This window comes from Myxine glutinosa, chromosome 11, assembly GCF_964187855.1.
Source record: "Myxine glutinosa chromosome 11, kmMyxGlut1.1, whole genome shotgun sequence".
NCBI lineage: Eukaryota > Metazoa > Chordata > Myxini > Myxiniformes > Myxinidae > Myxine > Myxine glutinosa.
In genome coordinates, this window is record NC_136271.1 from 4742388 (window position 1) to 4759578 (window position 17191).

Sequence of the window (17191 nt, forward strand, 5' to 3'; positions counted from 1 at the left end):
GTTTGGGTCTAGTGCAAGTGGTGGTGTTTGGGTCTAGTACAAGTGGTGGTGTTTGGGTCTAGTACAAGTGGTGGTGTTTGGGTCTAGTACAAGTGGTGGTGTTTGGGTCTAGTACAAGTGGTGGTGTTTGGGTCTAGTACAAGTGGTGGTATTTGGGTCTAGTACAAGTGGTGGTGTTTGGGTCTAGTACAAGTGGTGGTGTTTGGGTCTAGTACAAGTGGTGGTGTTTGGGTCTAGTACAAGTGGTGGTGTTTGGGTCTCGTACAAGTGGTGGTGTGTTTGGGTCTCGTACAAGTGGTGGTGTGTTTGGGTCTCGTACAAGTGGTGGTGTGTTTGGGTCTAGTACAAGTGGTGGTGTGTTTGGGTCTAGTACAAGTGGTGGTGTGTTTGGGGTCTAGTACAAGTGGTGGTGTGTTTGGGGTCTAGTACAAGTGGTGGTGTGTTTGGGGTCTAGTACAAGTGGTGGTGTGTTTGGGGTCTAGTACAAGTGGTGGTGTGTTTGGGGTCTAGTACAAGTGGTGGTGTGTTTGGGGTCTAGTACAAGTGGTGGTGTGTTTGGGGTCTAGTACAAGTGGTGGTGTGTTTGGGGTCTAGTACAAGTGGTGGTGGTGTTTGGGTCTAGTACAAGTGGTGGTGGTGTTTGGGTCTAGTACAAGTGGTGGTGTGTTGGGGTCTAGTACAAGTGGTGGTGTTTGGGTCTACTACAAGTGGTGGTGTGTTTGGGTCTCGTACAAGTGCTGGTGTGTTTGGGGTCTAGTACAAGTGGTGGTCTGATTTTTCTGTATGACGAAGTCAGGTGTCCCTTGATGTCGCTTCCCTTCATGAGGTGTACAAGGCGCACCCATAGGCCCCATGTTGTGCTTTATCCGTAATCGGCCATGTCTGATTATTGTCTTGAAGACTTTATCTGACGTTTACATCACTTTGTGAAAGACCAGGTACCGTTGAATCCCTTTTGTCAGACGTGTCCAACATGAGCTGCTACTCAGTTACTCGACCTGAAGTCCCAGCTCTCGTTCGGATCCTTTCCTATTGGTCCCCTCCAGGCCATTGTTGGATTTTATTCATCTCTTCTTCCTGTATGCACACCTTGTTCTGTACACCTGGTGCACTTTCCCAGTTCTTCCGTGACCTGTTTACATATTTATTTATCTTTAATGATTTCGTATTTATTTATTTTTATACACGTTTTATTTATTTGTGGTTTGTGATTTCTGTGTAAATGAAAATTTGCTTCCCTGTGGTCATGTATGCAGTTTTTGATATATAAATATTGATGTATTTAATTTTTTTTCTTTTAATCTTCCTTCCCAATCCCCCTTCCCCTCCCTCCCCCCTCCCCCTCCCCACTCGTTGCCTTCCCAGGATTAAATATCCAAACCTTGGCATGAGCTTGAATGAACCTGTGAATGATTTTCACATGAATAAGGACGAGCAGTCAGGTGTGTGCGCACCATGACCACTGATGGTAACCTGTGCTGCATCGTGTACTCGCTATTTAATCCAAGTTCGCATCTTGTAAGGAATTGTTTTATTACACAATATTGTCCCCACGTGCTTTTTGGAGGGGAAAAAACAAAAACCGGGGGACATTGTAATGTTTGTGCCATCAGATGGCATGACGAACACTTATGGATCGATTTTGTTTATACTTTGCACAAAGACGATACATGGTGGTTTACGTACGCACATAATTTTGTTTAATGATGCAATCAAAGATGGCCGACTACAACGACACACAACAGGCATTTTAAGGCCATTTTCCCTGCTAGAGCAGGGGTTAGCCTTGCGGTCCCCATGACGATCTTCTCCATTTTGCCCTATTTTCTGCATCTCTCCTTGTTCACCCCCTTGCCCGCATTTCTTCTTCCACCATCTTTAGCCAAGTCTTTCTCGGTCTTCCCCGCCCTCAACTTCCTTCTACATTCATTTCCATCCTTCCTCAACACATGACCAAACCGACTGGCGGGAAAAAAAATTAATCCCCAATGTTGAACACGTTTTCAACCATTTCTCAGACATGCATTTACTGATCAAATTTGGCAAACAGATAATGAATCATGGCTTGCATATGCACGCAATTTTATTTTCCAGATCGGATCAAAGATTGCTGGCTGGTAGCCATTTTTGTTAAACATGTCCCATTTCTTGGACATGCATGGTCTGATTTTGTTCAAACTTGGCAAAAGGTGTGCGCTTGGCTCTGCCTGTGCGCTTGGCTCCGCCTGCGCGCCTTGCTCCGCCTGCGCGCCTTGCTCCGCCTGCGCGCCTTGCTCCGCCTGCGCGCCTTGCTCCGCCTGCGCGCCTTGCTCCGCCTGTTCTGACCAAAGGTTGCCAATTGGCGGCCTTTAACTCGGTACAGCAAAATTACTAAAACCACGGTGGCTGTGACCTTGTTGATGTGTTAATTGTAATTATACATGGTGAATTCTAAATTCCTGCTATAACTACTGCTGGGAGAACGATGGCAAAACCCCCAACAAACCCAGGCCGAGAAACAGTTTTGGCAGAATGAATGTTCTAAACCATTATATATACATATATTGTTGTGGATCTGTCGCCGGCCTTCTCCCCTTATCAAGGGGGGATTAGTCCCCTTGTCTTTACTAACCTGGTGCGACCCGAGACCTATTACGGCCCTTCCGGACAGCGCTAAATAGGGTTTCGGGACCAAATTCGCCGTTACCTAAATACTAGCGCTGCCCTGAAAGCGAGGAGACAAGCCTCGCACGAACCATGTGTGTTGATACACCGAGCGGTTGCGTACACACGATCCACTCCGTTTAGATGGTGGAACCCGATTCAAGCGGTTTTATTTGTACCACGCTTGGTCAATGGAGAAATCACGGGTAGATCGAATCAGAAAGGAAGAACAGGTTTATTTACACTATACACAATGATTCAAGAGCAGAGACAGAGCAAATCCTTAAACAGTCTTACTTGATACCCAAGGACATGGGCCCATCACACGCACACGCACACGCACACGCACACGCGCACGCACACCACACGGATGGCAGGACGATGTTCACCAGCACGTCCAGGGATGGCTTCCGTGCAGCTCTCTCTCCGATCCCCGCACGTCCCGTGTAGATGGAAGGAGAAGGCAGGAGCACGTAGTGTCGCCTGAACGGAGCGGGTTATCACGGGGCGAATGGTAGGGAGTGGACTTTGGCACGACTGGTGGTTATTCACTTGCGGCTATGGCTGCGCTTACTCGCGTGGCTGGGAATAGCGCAATATGCGTTACCGGCACGTCTGGCTGCGCCCACGTACTTTGTACAGTTTCAACGCCTCTTCTTCTCTCTCTCTGCGCAAGTCCACAAACAACGCGCGTATCCTTCTGCAAGTCCTTTGCAACGTGCTTATCCTCTGCAAGTCCTTTCCTTTCGCCACCGCCCGTTCAAGTCCTGCTGATAAGTCCTTCTCCCGACAAGTCCTTAAGCAAAACCCTTCAAGTCCTGTTCTGCTTCTAAGTCCTTTTGAGGGCTTTGCGCAGCGGCTTATATAGGCACGCCCCGCGAACCTTCTCAAACTCACCAGACGTGCCTCACCACGCCCTCTCATGCCATGCCGCTAGAGCCCTGATTGGCTGGTGGCTCTTACCGTCATCGCCTTCTGCCGCTCCCAATCTCAATGCAGCCACCACCCTTTTTAGGCCTACCTCGTGTTACTCGACTAGTGGGCAGCCAATGCTTAACAAACTGGATCAAACCCTAACCCTAACAACCTGGGAAATCGGTGCAAGTAAAGCCTATTTTCCTGTCTTTGCACAACGCAGGCACTAAGAGGGGAAATGGCCTATTCTTACACATACTAAGACATAACTATACTACAAATGGGCCTAGATGTTGCTCGTGTGACTAACTATGGGGGGGGGGCAAACCTTTAACCTTTAATGACTTCAATGTGCCAATCTCAAAACCGCAGCAAAATATATAATATCCAATCTCAAAACCGTAGCAATATGTGTATATATATATAATATTGTACTTATTTTGCACTTTGTTCCTTGGTTTTTTGTTGTTTTTTTTACGAGTTTTTTTTTCATTTTTTGGGGGGGAATGTTAATCTGTCTTTATAAAGCAACTTTTAGTGTATGTATTGTGAACAATTGTCAAGTTGTACAGTATTTTTAGTGTTTTTGAACAATTGTGAAGTTGTACAGTATTTTTAGTGTTTTGAACAATTGTGAAGTTGTACAGTATTTTTAGTGTTTTGAACAATTGTGAAGTTGTACAGTAGTTTGAGTAGGAGACCTTTAAGAGTGATTGATTGTGGTGAAGAGCAAAGGGTCCACATAGTATTAGAAATGGGGAATGTTTGGTGTGCACCATTCATGGTAAAATGAGGTTTTAAAAGTTGGGTGGAGATGAACTTTGAGGCGATAGTTTTCTTGCTTTGAAGTCTATCTCCAACTCTTAAACCTTATGCTTCCATTTACGATGAAGGTTTAATGATTTAAAGCTATTTTGGGCAATTCAAGAGGCAAGTTTTTACATTGATAGCATTGACCTTGAGGTATTGAAGGGGAAGATTTACTCGTTTGCTTCGATATGAAGAAGGAATCTAATTTATTGTTTGTTGTGTAGATTTGCCCTTGTGGACTTCGGCACCTCATGGAGCGGTTAAATTACGAATGGAGGAAAGTGGGCCCCGATCTATCACACCTGTGACTATTCATGAACTCTTTCAGCGAGCTGTGGATGCACATGGAGAAAGTGCTGCACTTGCTTGGTTGGAAAATGGTACCTGGGAGAATTTCTCTTTCCGGCAATACCAGCAGGAATGCAGGAAAGCAGCCAAGAGCTTCCTAAAGGTTGGAATCCTTGTTTTGACCCTGTATCCGCCTCGCATTGACCAAATGTTGGAGTTGACAATTTAGTAAACCATCTTGTACCCTCTTCCCCCCCCCCCCCCCCCCCCCCCCCCCCAACAGCTGGGGCTGGAACGCTGTCATGGTGTTGGCATTTTGGGATTCAATTCGCCCGAGTGGTTCATCGCAGCCATTGGAGCCATTATGGCCGGGTGAGATTTGGGGAATTTGTGTTAAATTGAGATTGACTCCAGAATGTCATTCCACTCTGACGTGTAGCACTTTGTATTTAAAATTAAATAAGCAAGTATAATAATTAATGGTGAGTTAATGGTTTTGCAATATAGAAGACTAGCAGAAGTACCCGGAAGGGAAGGGGAGGGAAAGGGGGGGGAAGGGAAGGGGGGGGGAAGGGAAGGGGGGGGGGGAAGGGAAGGGAAGGGGGGGAAGAAGGGAAGGGGGAAGGGAAGGGGGGGGGAAGAGGGAAGGAAATGGAGGAGAGAGAGAGGGAGAGAGGGAGAGAGGGAGGAGGGAGAGAGAGAGAGAGAGAGAGAGGGAGAGAGAGGGAGAGAGAGAGGGAGGGAGAGAGAGAGGGAGGGAGAGAGGGAGGGAGAGAGGGAGGGAGAGAGAGAGAGAGAGGGAGAGAGAGAGAGGGAGAGAGAGAGAGGGAGGGAGAGAGGGAGAGAGGGAGGGAGAGAGGGAGAGGGAGCTTGGTTAGCAAGACTCGACCGACTCGCTTCGCGGATCTCGTTTGTTTTGAACGTGTCCCAGATTTTAAAAGCCAGACAACTGTTAAAATGCCATTTTGTGCGGCAATAAACCTTCAATCGGTTACGGAAGGGTTGTGGAAAGACATTTCACAGACGTTTCCCAGCTGGTTCAAAGACGTTTAATTTGTATCGCACAAAACACGATCACAGAAAAGGTGAAAAAACGCAATCGCTTTTCACTCTGAATTACGTGCGACGGAAATCACCATCGAGTGCCAACCAAGATGGCACCCGGTAGCTGCATCTCCACCTATGTGGTGTGAATGGCAATGGTCATTGATTCGATATATTTTCCGTTCAATGGTCTGGCGGCGGGGATGGAACATCACGTGATCACTGAGCGAATCAGCGCGCTGCTCTGCCACCGGCTCAGATTCCGTGTATAATATTCCTCGCTGAAATGCGCTGAGGTAAATATGAATAAAAAAATATGGATCGTCAAATATTTTGAGGTAGGCCATGTTCGTCCCAGGCTCAATGTCTATGCCAAATATCAAGCATGTGAGCCTCTCCGTTTAGGAGTCTATCGGTGACATTGCACACACACACACACACAAACTGTGTTTTATATATATAGATTGTGGTCTTTTATGTCTGAAATCCCGTGGCTAAAAACACCATAACAGGAAAAATGATTCCTTTTTATTCTTGTGCTCTTTGAAAGGGCAAACGAGAACGGCATTCAACATTGATCAATCGGCCTCCACCCACATTATTACATCATTATAATACTTGTATCGAGTTTGATTTAAATCCATTCGGCTGTGCAAGTTCACGTTTTTACCTGACACCTTTGACCTTGGAACCCCCAAAATCTAAGTTTATCTTTACATTATATATATCTGTACAAAGTTTAAATTGCATACCTTTAGCCATTCTCAAGTTGTAGACTATTACAGATTTGACCTTTGAACTCATGACCCCAATATCTAATCTGTTCATCTTTACATCATTATGCATAAGTGTACCAAATTTGGTCAGAATCCCATCACTGGTTCATAAGTTATCGTGGTAACAGAATTTTTTTTTTAACCTAACATGACCTCTTTCCTGTGACCTCGTGACCTCAATCTAATCAGTTCATCTTTACCTCATTATACATACCTGCACCAAGTTTGACTAAGATCCCTTCAGCCGTTCTCAAGTTATCGCAGCAATGAAAACCTGAAAACGCAATGGCTCCGGCGGTGGAGGCATAAACACAAGATATTCCTTAACACCAAAGATATCGCAGAACATCCTCTGTTCAAGTTGGTACCTTGGATCATTTTTCACGATGGAAGTGCCGATCCTCGATTCAAATTGGATAAGAATGATTTTCCTACCGAGATGGACCAGATCCATATCGCCGTCTGAGACCCCACCCTCTCAGAACCCAACACCCCCCCCCCCCCCCCAGTCGGTTTGCTCTCTCGCCCCACAGATCCTTTTCATCTTACTGCTTTTTCTTTTCTCGATGTTGGCAACTTTGCAAATGGCTTGGTCCAAACAGAGTGGGTATGGGACGATTAGCGTCCGCACAGATAGCAACACGCGTCCCGTGTGGTGATTGCTTGGGCTCGAGCCGCCCCCTTACAAAAATGTCCTGTGGAAATTACAAAAAAAAAACCACAGGAACTTACCACACACAATTCTTGTGGTTTTTTTCGGACATTTTTACCACAGGAATTTCTGTGGTACATGTACTTTCTGTGGTAAACATTTGTGTGGTAAACATTTGTGTGGTACAATTGCTGTAGTAACATCGCTGTGCTATTTCTGTTGTAAAACAATTCCTGTGGTACTATTTGTACCACAGAAAATGTCGTGCAACTGCCGAAATTAATATCGGCGGTCGCGGATGCCGATCGCGAAGGCTTTAACTTCCGAGGCGAAAACTCGATGGTGGATTCCAAAACCAAAAGCACCCAAGCGTGCGGGATGGAGGGGAACGGCGCGATCCCTGCAGCCTTAACTGTTAAGATCAACCACCCGGAAAACTGCGTTCAGGAATATATAAAAATAATACAAGGGTTTATTGTGAAAAGCAAGGACAGGAAAATGCATGCGCCGGTAAATCTATATCCTAATCGGGATCCCGCACACCAGATATCAAATACAAGACGAGGGGGATGAAATACGAAAATAACACGTCTTTTATGTAAAGTGTATTCGCGGATGCGGCCTTATCTCGTCTTTGTCGTCTTGGGGGCTGCCATCCAACACCGCTCCGTTCGGCCTCGATCGCACACCACGAGGTCCCTCGCTCCAAGTGCACAAGGCCTCGCTCAAAGTGCCACGCGTCCAACGCAGGCCAGCGGCTCCACATGATGTAGATTCGAACCACAGTCCTCTCTGCAAACTCAACTCTCTGGATCAAAACCAACTGCCTCGTATCAAAACCAAATGCCCAAAAGGCATTCGGCGCTCGTTTATCGGATCTCGCTCGCTCAGGATCTCGACCGCGCTGCTCAACTCAACTCGGGCTCTCTATCAGGCTGTGAACTGCGAACCAACTCGTGCTGTGCAACTCGCTCTCCTGCACCAACTCGACTGCGCAACAACTGCTCAGGATCGCACCGGGACTGTCGCTCTTCTCAGGATCCAACTCGCAACTCACTGCCATGAATGTCACTCAACTGCCAGTCCTACTCAATCTACCTGTGGGCACTCCACGCTCACCTGTACACATGCCATTCCCGCTGCAATTCCCAATTTGCCTTCCCCCCATTCCGATTCGCATTCTGCCACCTTTGGCTTCTCCTGTGCCCTGGCAGCACCATTCGTTCATCCTTCCCTCAATTTATTTGTACATTCATCAATTATACTTCCCATTCCTTCAATTTGTCCCTCCAATTGATCACTCATACCTTTCATTCCTTACCTACATTCATTCCCCTGGGACTCCATCTTATTTTTCATTTCTCCCATCTTATCATTTATTCCCCGAATTTCGTCTAATTTCCCAACTGGCTATCGCTCACTGTTCTCCCTCATGTTATTTTCCATCCCACTTTTCATTCCCTGCATAAACTTCATTAAGGCCTGTAAATCCATCCGGGCCTCCTCCGTGGAGGGAATTCCTTAAGTTCCAACGCCATCCTCTAATTCCCCCATTTCCGGCTCACTCCCTATAAGCTGACAGAAGCCTCGCTATGCACCTCCATTTCGTCGACCTCCGACATCCGCTTTTCGGAAGGTCGTTTCCCGCGCATGTATTTTACTTCCAATACAAATTTAAGTTTGTCGAAGACGCGATATCGCGCTTCGTATGCCCAATCGGCTATACAAATGTCTCCGCCTCGACTACAAAAATTTAGGTTCCAAATGCTGGGTGGGGTTTTTCACCCAGCCGGCGTCGACTCGCTACCTCCGGACAAAAAAATTTGTCCGCTAGGTTCGAATCCCTAACTCCTGACACCAAATTCGACGTTCCTTTCCTGTAGTCATTTACCACAGGGAATCATGTGGTATTCCTGTCATACCGAGACCTTTTTCAAAATCTTGTGATTCATGTGGTAATTGGCAATACCACAGGACATTTTTGTAAGGGCCATTTGGGTAGCGGGTGAGTCCCAGCATGTCACATAGCCGGCTGATTTCCGCTGAAGCAGTGGTGCCTGCCTCAGCAATTTGCTTTATACCTGCCTCGGCAAATTTTATATACATACACACATGCATACACACATGCATACACACATGCATACACACATGCATACACACATGCATACACACATGCATACACACATGCATACACACATGCATACACACATGCATACACACATGCATACACACATGCATACACACATGCATACACACATGCATACACACATGCATACACACATGCATACACACATGCATACACACATGCATACACACATGCATACACACATGCATACACACATGCATACACACATGCATACACACATGCATACACACATACATACTGTCGTGCGACTCCGGTTAACACCAGAGACCGCAGATAGGCCGAAACGGTTTTATTGGCGGCGACGACCAACACGGACTCTACTATGGACGCGGGAGGAAGAAGGAAAATGGAAGGCTGCGGTAAAAGCACTTAACTTCAATGAACCCACGGTAGCTTCGATCCTGCAGGGAAATTAATTCAACAGGGGATGAAAAATAATACAAGGGTTTATTGCAAAGAAACATAGGGACAGGAAAACGCGATACTATTGTTACGGGGTCCCTCTCTTACCTCTGGTCTCGGTAGACCTCCGAACCCCGAGAGGGTCCCCAGCAGAAAGATGTTATCCTTGGTTGAAATCTAGCAAATAATGAAACCCTCAATGGAACCAGCAAATGAAAGTCAAATCAATAATGCAACCACACCCGGTTATAAACAAACAATAATATATTATAAATCACACCGAGCCATACCACAATGGGGGCAACCACCCCTACTTTCAAATCTTACGATGATATCCTTATCAAGCCCCTTAACCCCAAACTCACGGCACCTCCCCAATGGCTCTGCACCCCTCCAAGGTGAAGTCCCAATGTCTGTGCGCTCCCGCGATCAGGGAGTTGAGGCCCGATGGTCAATTGAGGCGCAGGCGAGCGAGACGACCCCGAGGTCACGTTGTTCAGCACCCAGCAACAGTGGTGGAAAGGAACCTCACCAAGACACGCTCCAACGTACACATTGCGGTTCAATCCGTGAGCCTCCGTATAATTCTCACGTGCCCGTTCTGGCACAGCCGTCCCCGGAAAACCACCGGGGAATAAGGTCCAGCCGACACGACCAAAACCGGTTCACTGCTGGTTGCTCGCGTGGCGAAGATGGCGGACGGCTTTCCTTCGAACCTGGGCTTTGAGGCCAGGATCCTCGAACCTCAATGAGGATACCCGACGACACAGGCTCCACGCACTCCGGCGATAACTCTCATCGCCCGAACTTCCCTTCAAGGACACAAAGTTCACTCACCCTGTACGTCGAACACTCGGTCCAGAGCTTCAACAACGTCTGTTTCACGATCTCCGACCGCCTCTTCTTCTTTGCTCCACCTCTTCCGGTCACGATCCGGATTTCCGGCCACATTTTACCAGCAGCGCTTTTAAATCTTTTAACTATAATAACCCTTTCCCTTCAACCACAATCACCAGAATACTTCGAATCAACAACAATAATCATAACAACCCTTAGGGCCGAATCCGTAACACTATATAAAGTTCCTAGATTGGGATCCCACACACCAGACAGACACAGGAATGGATTAAAGGAAAATAATTGTCGTGTAAAATGTAATGGGGATTGGCCTTATCTGTCCCTCGTCTTCAATCTCCGGCGTGGAGGAATCCTCCGCCCGCCTTACATGCGTCGCTAGGCCCGTTCACAGCACCGAGCCTCGCTCCCACACAAGCACCGCTCCAAGCACCACGAGGTCGATCTTCACACACGATCGATCTTCACACACGATCGATAAGCCGACGCAACCAGGGACAGGATTCTCCATTCAAGATCGCACCGGGACTGCCAGGGCCAGGAATCTGCCAGAGCAAGAGCCTCGATGTCCTTCGGCGTGCCCTTAAATAACCTTCCCGCGGTGGTGACCTCAGCCCTGGCGCACCACCCAATCATTGCCCTTCCCCGGCTGGAGGTCCGCACCTACTGCGCTGCCCCTTCACTCGTTCCCTGTTCCGTGGTCATAGCGCGTGGCACTCGATGTGGCTCGGCCTGTCGGAGGTGTAGTTGGTGGTGGCCATCATCGGCGGTGCCTCGGCCTGGTTTCCTTGCATGTTCGTCTTTCAATGTCAGGGAAGGGAATTATTTAGTGTTGCACTAGGGACCTAACTACATGTCTGTTGGTGTGCATTGCCCTAAGGGACAAAGGTTTGGCTACCAGGTGTGGACACACAGGGGCGCTACTCTTTAATCCCTACGCAATGTAGCACTCGAACATCCTGGTATGCTCACAGGTATACTCTTAACCGACAAAACGCCTACACATGAAACTTATTACAGGTCAGTTTCCTTACCGCGACAGACGAATACCTACCTACAGATCTAGCTGGCTCGACATATTGAACACACACACACACACACACACATGGCATTTAATATGGAATATTTTTTTTGTGGGGGTGAACTTACTTTTCAAGATGACTTAAAACCAAAAGTTCATTGGAATTATGTTGAAATTATTCTAGATTTTGTTAGTGACCTTTAAAAGAAACAAAAACCACATTTGACATTTCAAAGCAAATAAATTGATCCTTGAAAGTGATGTAAACCGATATCGAACTCTATTCACGGACAGTACTGTGTTAAACTTCTGTACGTTTTCCAGAAGTATCTCTATTTTGCACATTCGCCAAAAATTTTTTTAACAAAAACAAAAGTTAAATTACGACTGGGATTACGGACAGTAAAATTACAGTTCAGTACTTCGTGTAACCCCCACGAGCATTCAGGAGAGCACGTACACGTTGAGGCATGCTGTTCACGAGATTTGCCAAGGTTTGGACAGGAATCGCTTGCCATGCAGTTACAATAGCCTGCTGCAATTCACGCACAGAGGCAGGCTGCTGATCCAAGTTGTCGATTTGACGCGTTAATTCTGCCCACAAGTTCTCTATCGGATTCATATCCGGGGACATGGCAGGCCACTCCATATGCTCTACACCATGGTCAGCAAGAAAGTGTTGGATCATGCGAGCATGATGAGGCCATGCATTGTCATCTTGGAAGACAAAGTTTCCTCGAAAGGCTGCACGAACAAATGGAAGTAGTTTCTTCCAGAATGGCCCTGTGTTTGAACTGGTTCAGGTTTCCATTCAGAACAACCAGGTCAGTTTTGCCCCCTGCATGAAAAGCAGCCCAAACGGTCACCCCACCACCTCCAGCTTGGATTCTTGGCACTATACACTCTTCGTTGTAGGCTTCATGCACTTGTCAATATGGCCGCATCCGAGTGCGCAGACGATAGACCAGAAATCTAGACGTTTGACTGACGATCACGTGATTCCAGTGTCCTGGCTGCCATTGACGGTGCTCTGGCCCACTGCAATTGGTGCTGGCGGTGTTGGTTGGTCAGACGTGGCTTTCTCAGGGGACGACTGGCACTATAGCCTGCTTGAACCAGTCATTGGTTGACTAGTCTTCTGGATCCAGCCACATTTGTCAGTTGCTGCCGCTCAGCCTAAGCCGATTAGTTGACTTTGTACGGCCATTGCGGACTAACCGGTGCAGCTGGCGATCATTCCTCCTTGTGGTTCTGCGGGGATGTCCTGACCTTGGTGTTGGAGTAGGGACACCCCTCTGAGTATTTCGTTTCAGGATCTTTGACACCTGACCTTGAGTGATGCGATGCTGCTGAGCAATAGCACGCTGTTTCATGCCGGAATTTCGTAAAGCCACCACTAAATGACAAACAGCATTGTCGAGTTGACGGACCATCTCCAGGGGAAGTGGCAATAACTTTTGTCGACGTGCAGCAGTTGTTTTCCACTAATACAGAACGCAACAACCCTTATATACCCAATTGTGAAGCCAATCGTCAAATGTACCTGTCCGTACATTTTGTCACGCCACCTGTGATGTAATCCTGTTATTGACTTATTGCTGCGACAGACAATCAGTGACATGGTTCTTTTAACAAAAATCACTGAAGCGTAAAAGAAACTCACCAGATTGATATACTGCGTTCAGAAAGTAAACCCAAGTCAAGAAAAAAAGAAAAAAAAATTCCATATTAAATGCCAAGTCTGTGTATATATATATATATATATATATATATATATATATATATATATATATATATATATATATATATATATATATATATGGATGGGGGAAGATAGATGGTGGACAGCTGTTTTAAAGACCTGGAGGGAGGAGTGGGATTGAAGGGAGTGGGTGAGTTTGTTCCAGAGGCGGGAGAAAAGGGGAATGAAAGAGTGAAGTTGAGCAGAGAGCCTAGATTTTGGCACTTTAACCATAAGAGGGTTGCAGGCAGATCTTGTGCGACCTGAAGGAATATTGGGGGGGACAGAGCACAGAGAGCTGGGGGACCAAGGCCAGAGAGGGGATTCGGTAAAAGACAAAAGAGATTCCAATTATTCTGAAAGCTTTGGTTTCAACAGCGTGAAGCCGAGTTAGGTGTGAGGCAGGAGCACCAGCCCAGAGGGGGGCAACAGTATTCCATTGAGCTGCGGATGAAAGCCTTGTATGTGGTGAGCTCAGGTGTGCCAAGGAAGGACTTCGCATGACAGAGAATGCCCAGTTGGTGATTGGCTTTGGAGGCTAGCTTGGAAATGTGGTTTTCCCAAGAAAGATCATGGCAGATAGTGAGACCCAAAAGCTTGAGTGACAGAACTTCTTGGAGAGGGTTGTTGAGAAAGTAGATGGGAGGGTTTTCCAGTCGGTCCTTTCGGAGAGACATTGTAAGAGTGTGATTTGTCAGGATTGAAAGACATGTTCCACTTGTTTGTCCAGGTCTGCAGAGTGAGGAGGCTGCAGACTGCCGATCTGAGGGATGGGGAATGGAGCGGCATTGAGGAGTCATCAGCAAAGGGATGGAGGATTTTCCAGAGTCGGAGAGATCATTGATGAAGACCAGAAATAGCACAGGGCCCAGAACACTACCTTGGGGACCTCCAGCCAGAACAGGAAGGGGAGATGAGAGAAATCCATTCAGGGCCACACGTTGCCTACGACCAGAGGAAGTCCGCAAGCCATGAGTGGAGATTTCCATGGATACCATAGGAGGAGAGTTTGGTGAGCAGAGCTGGGTACCAGACCGTATCGAAGGCATGTGATATGTCAAGTGACACCTCTGATTTCCTGTTTGGCATTGAGGACCTCCATCCATTGTTGAGACAGCAGAAGCAACATGTCCAGAGTAGAATGACCTGGTCTGAATCCAAATTGATGATGAGATGAAGCCATTGGAGAAGAGGAAGGATTTGATGTCCGTATTTGATCATTTTACACTGAACGGAAAGGTTGTAGGGAGGGCATGGTAATTCGCATACGACTAATATGACGGCCCAGTGATGCCTTCAATGGTTGGAAGAAATATTGTTTTGTCCAAATGAAAATATAATTTTCCTTTACATTTGGATTAATTTGAAGCATCCCCCCCCCCCCACCCCAAGGAGTTTCCTGTGTTTCAGGGTGGGATAGACACAGATGGTATTAGCGATCTTGTGTATATGATTATTATGTTCAACATTGGGGGAGGCAGTGCCCGAGTTCTCGGCTTGTAAATGTTTGGGTCACGACGATGGATTTTTCTCTTAGGGGTTTTGCTGTTGGGATATACACGACCAATTCTCCAAATGCTTGCTTGTACATCGTTGATGACTGCCAGGCCAATGTGGTGGTCGTGGAAAATGACAAGCAGTTGAAGAAAATTCTCCAGGTGATTGTCACGAGTCTCGTTCACAAGCACCGACGGTATAATAAGCGTGCACTTGTAAATGAGGATAGGGCATCAGTTTGCTTCCAAAGGATGAATTTAAGGATGTTAGTATTTATTTACTTTCCCACACCGATCACTTTTCTCTTGGTCCTGAGCTTGATGGATTTGATTTCGGCATGAATTGTGCTTGTACTGACTTAATGAATTTTTCCATTGTGGCTAATTTATTTTCAGGTAAAAGATAAACTCCCACACCTCAAAGCAATTGTGCAATACAAGGATGAGTTGAAAGTTCAGGAACCAATTGTGTACACGGTACGTCAAACTCAAATATTGTTGCCATGGTAATGCAAAATGCCTTTGATGGGGGTGGGGGGTTGTTTGTAACAAAAATTTCGAAACCGATTTAGGGGAATAATTTCTAATCTCAGCCCATTTCTAATCAAACCATAATCTAATCCGTTTTAGGGGAATTATTTATAACTTGCTGAAACCCGTGGAACATCCACGGAAGGGAGGATGTGGTGTATGGATAGAGTGTACCATTATGGATGGCATAGGGGATTTGCTTGTCCGAGTAAGAGTTAGGAAGAAAGATGAGAATGAAGAGTGCGTATATGAACAACGTGTTTATTGCAATCTACTTAAATGACAACGCTACGATATACTTTTGAAAAATGAATGGATTCGTAATAGGAATCGGCATAGCACCACTCTGGGATTGTCCACTCAGTGGACGGCTTGCTGTCGCCTTCGACTGTCCAATCAGCGGACGGCTTGCTTCGCCTTCGCCCAGCAGACGCCAATACGATGGCGTCGTAAGATGGCGTCGTATCGGCAGTTAATCGGATGCTTTTGGGCCACAACGTCGGCTAATTCAGATTTTTCGAGTATGGCTGTACGTGATAAACAAAGAGCGTGGTTCGTAGATCGTAAATCCATTAGTGCCGTGGGGATCGGGTCACTGGGTGCGGCGTAAAAGGGATAACAAAGTCGAGTCCTTACGGTATTATTATATAGATCAAACCCTAATCTAAGCCGATTTAGGGGAATAATTTTTAATCCAAGCCAATTTCTAATCGAACTGATTTAGGGGAATAATTTTTAATCCAAGCCAATTTCTAATCGAATCGATTTTGGGGAATAATTTCTAATCTAAGCCCATTTCTAATCATACCCCAATCTAAGCCGATTTTGGGGAATAATTTTTAATCTAAGCCCATTTCTAATCAAACCCCAATCTAAGCCGATTTCGGGGAATTATTTCTCATCTAAACAGATTTCTAATCAAACGATAATCTAATCCGTTTTAGGGGAATTATTTATAATCGAACCCTAATCTAAGCCGATTTAGGGGAATAATTTTAAATCAAAGCCAATTTCTAATCAAACCGATTTAGGGGAATAATTTTTAATCTAAGCCGATTCAGGGGAATTATTTATAATCTAAGCCGATTTCTAATCAAACCCTAATCTAAGCCGATTTGGATTTAGGGGAATAATTTCCCTGAATATGGGACAAAGATTTATTATTATAAATATAATTTATTATTTGTTGTTTTTTGCCCTTTACAGTGGAAAGACTTTCTGAATCTCGGTGAAGATGTGCTTGACTTGAAGCTTGATGACATCATTTCCTCCCAGAAGGCCAATCATTGCTGCTCACTCATCTACACTTCTGGAACAACGGGCACCCCGAAAGGGGTCATGCTTAGTCATGATAATGTAGGTGTACTCCTGTTTGTGGGAAATGGAATTTTGATGTTTGTCGGAACAGTCGTTTTTGTTTGTATAACATGATCTCTGGTTCTTGGAGTAGCTGGTACATGACATCGGACAGACTCGTCAAACCGTCAGGTGAATTGTAGAATGACAGACGGAAACACGTGGCATCTCGACATGGGTTCTCCACAACCTTTCCCAGGAGTTCAGATGAGTGTGGTCTTTTTCCAAGGGTTGTGGAAAATCTAAGACAATTTGTTTTCCTCCCTCAAAATGGCTCTTTCCAATTTTGAACAAGAACAAACATCCTGCGCGTAAAAGCGAATTGTAGGAATGCGACCGACTCTGGACAAAGGTGTGAAATGTGATGTTTGAAGCTACTCGGCAGTCGAGCGATTACTCGTTTTGCAGGTTTGAGTCTCAGGAATACTTTTGTTCACTCGATTTTGAACATTCAGGGTGAAAGTTGACCTAAACTTCGAGGTCGAGGAAGCATGGTGACCGAAAGATGACCTTGG

At 46.1% G+C, this 17191-nt stretch overlaps 1 protein-coding gene across 4 annotated transcripts in view; it reads left to right on the plus strand.

Moving 5' to 3' along the window:
* ACSBG2 (acyl-CoA synthetase bubblegum family member 2) overlaps positions 1–17191 on the plus strand; it is a 47369-nt gene that overhangs the window by 13889 nt on the left and 16289 nt on the right. For all 4 annotated transcript variants that reach the window (XM_068130080.2, XM_068130081.2, XM_068130079.2 and 1 more), the window contains exons 2-7: positions 1366–1442; positions 4593–4819; positions 4940–5028; positions 14831–14951; positions 15186–15266; positions 16527–16676. In XM_068130080.2, coding sequence (XP_067986181.2) covers positions 1388–1442; positions 4593–4819; positions 4940–5028; positions 14831–14951; positions 15186–15266; positions 16527–16676 — 723 coding nt within the window. In that variant the 5' untranslated portion in view covers positions 1366–1387. The remainder of the gene's footprint in view (positions 1–1365; positions 1443–4592; positions 4820–4939; positions 5029–14830; positions 14952–15185; positions 15267–16526; positions 16677–17191) is intronic.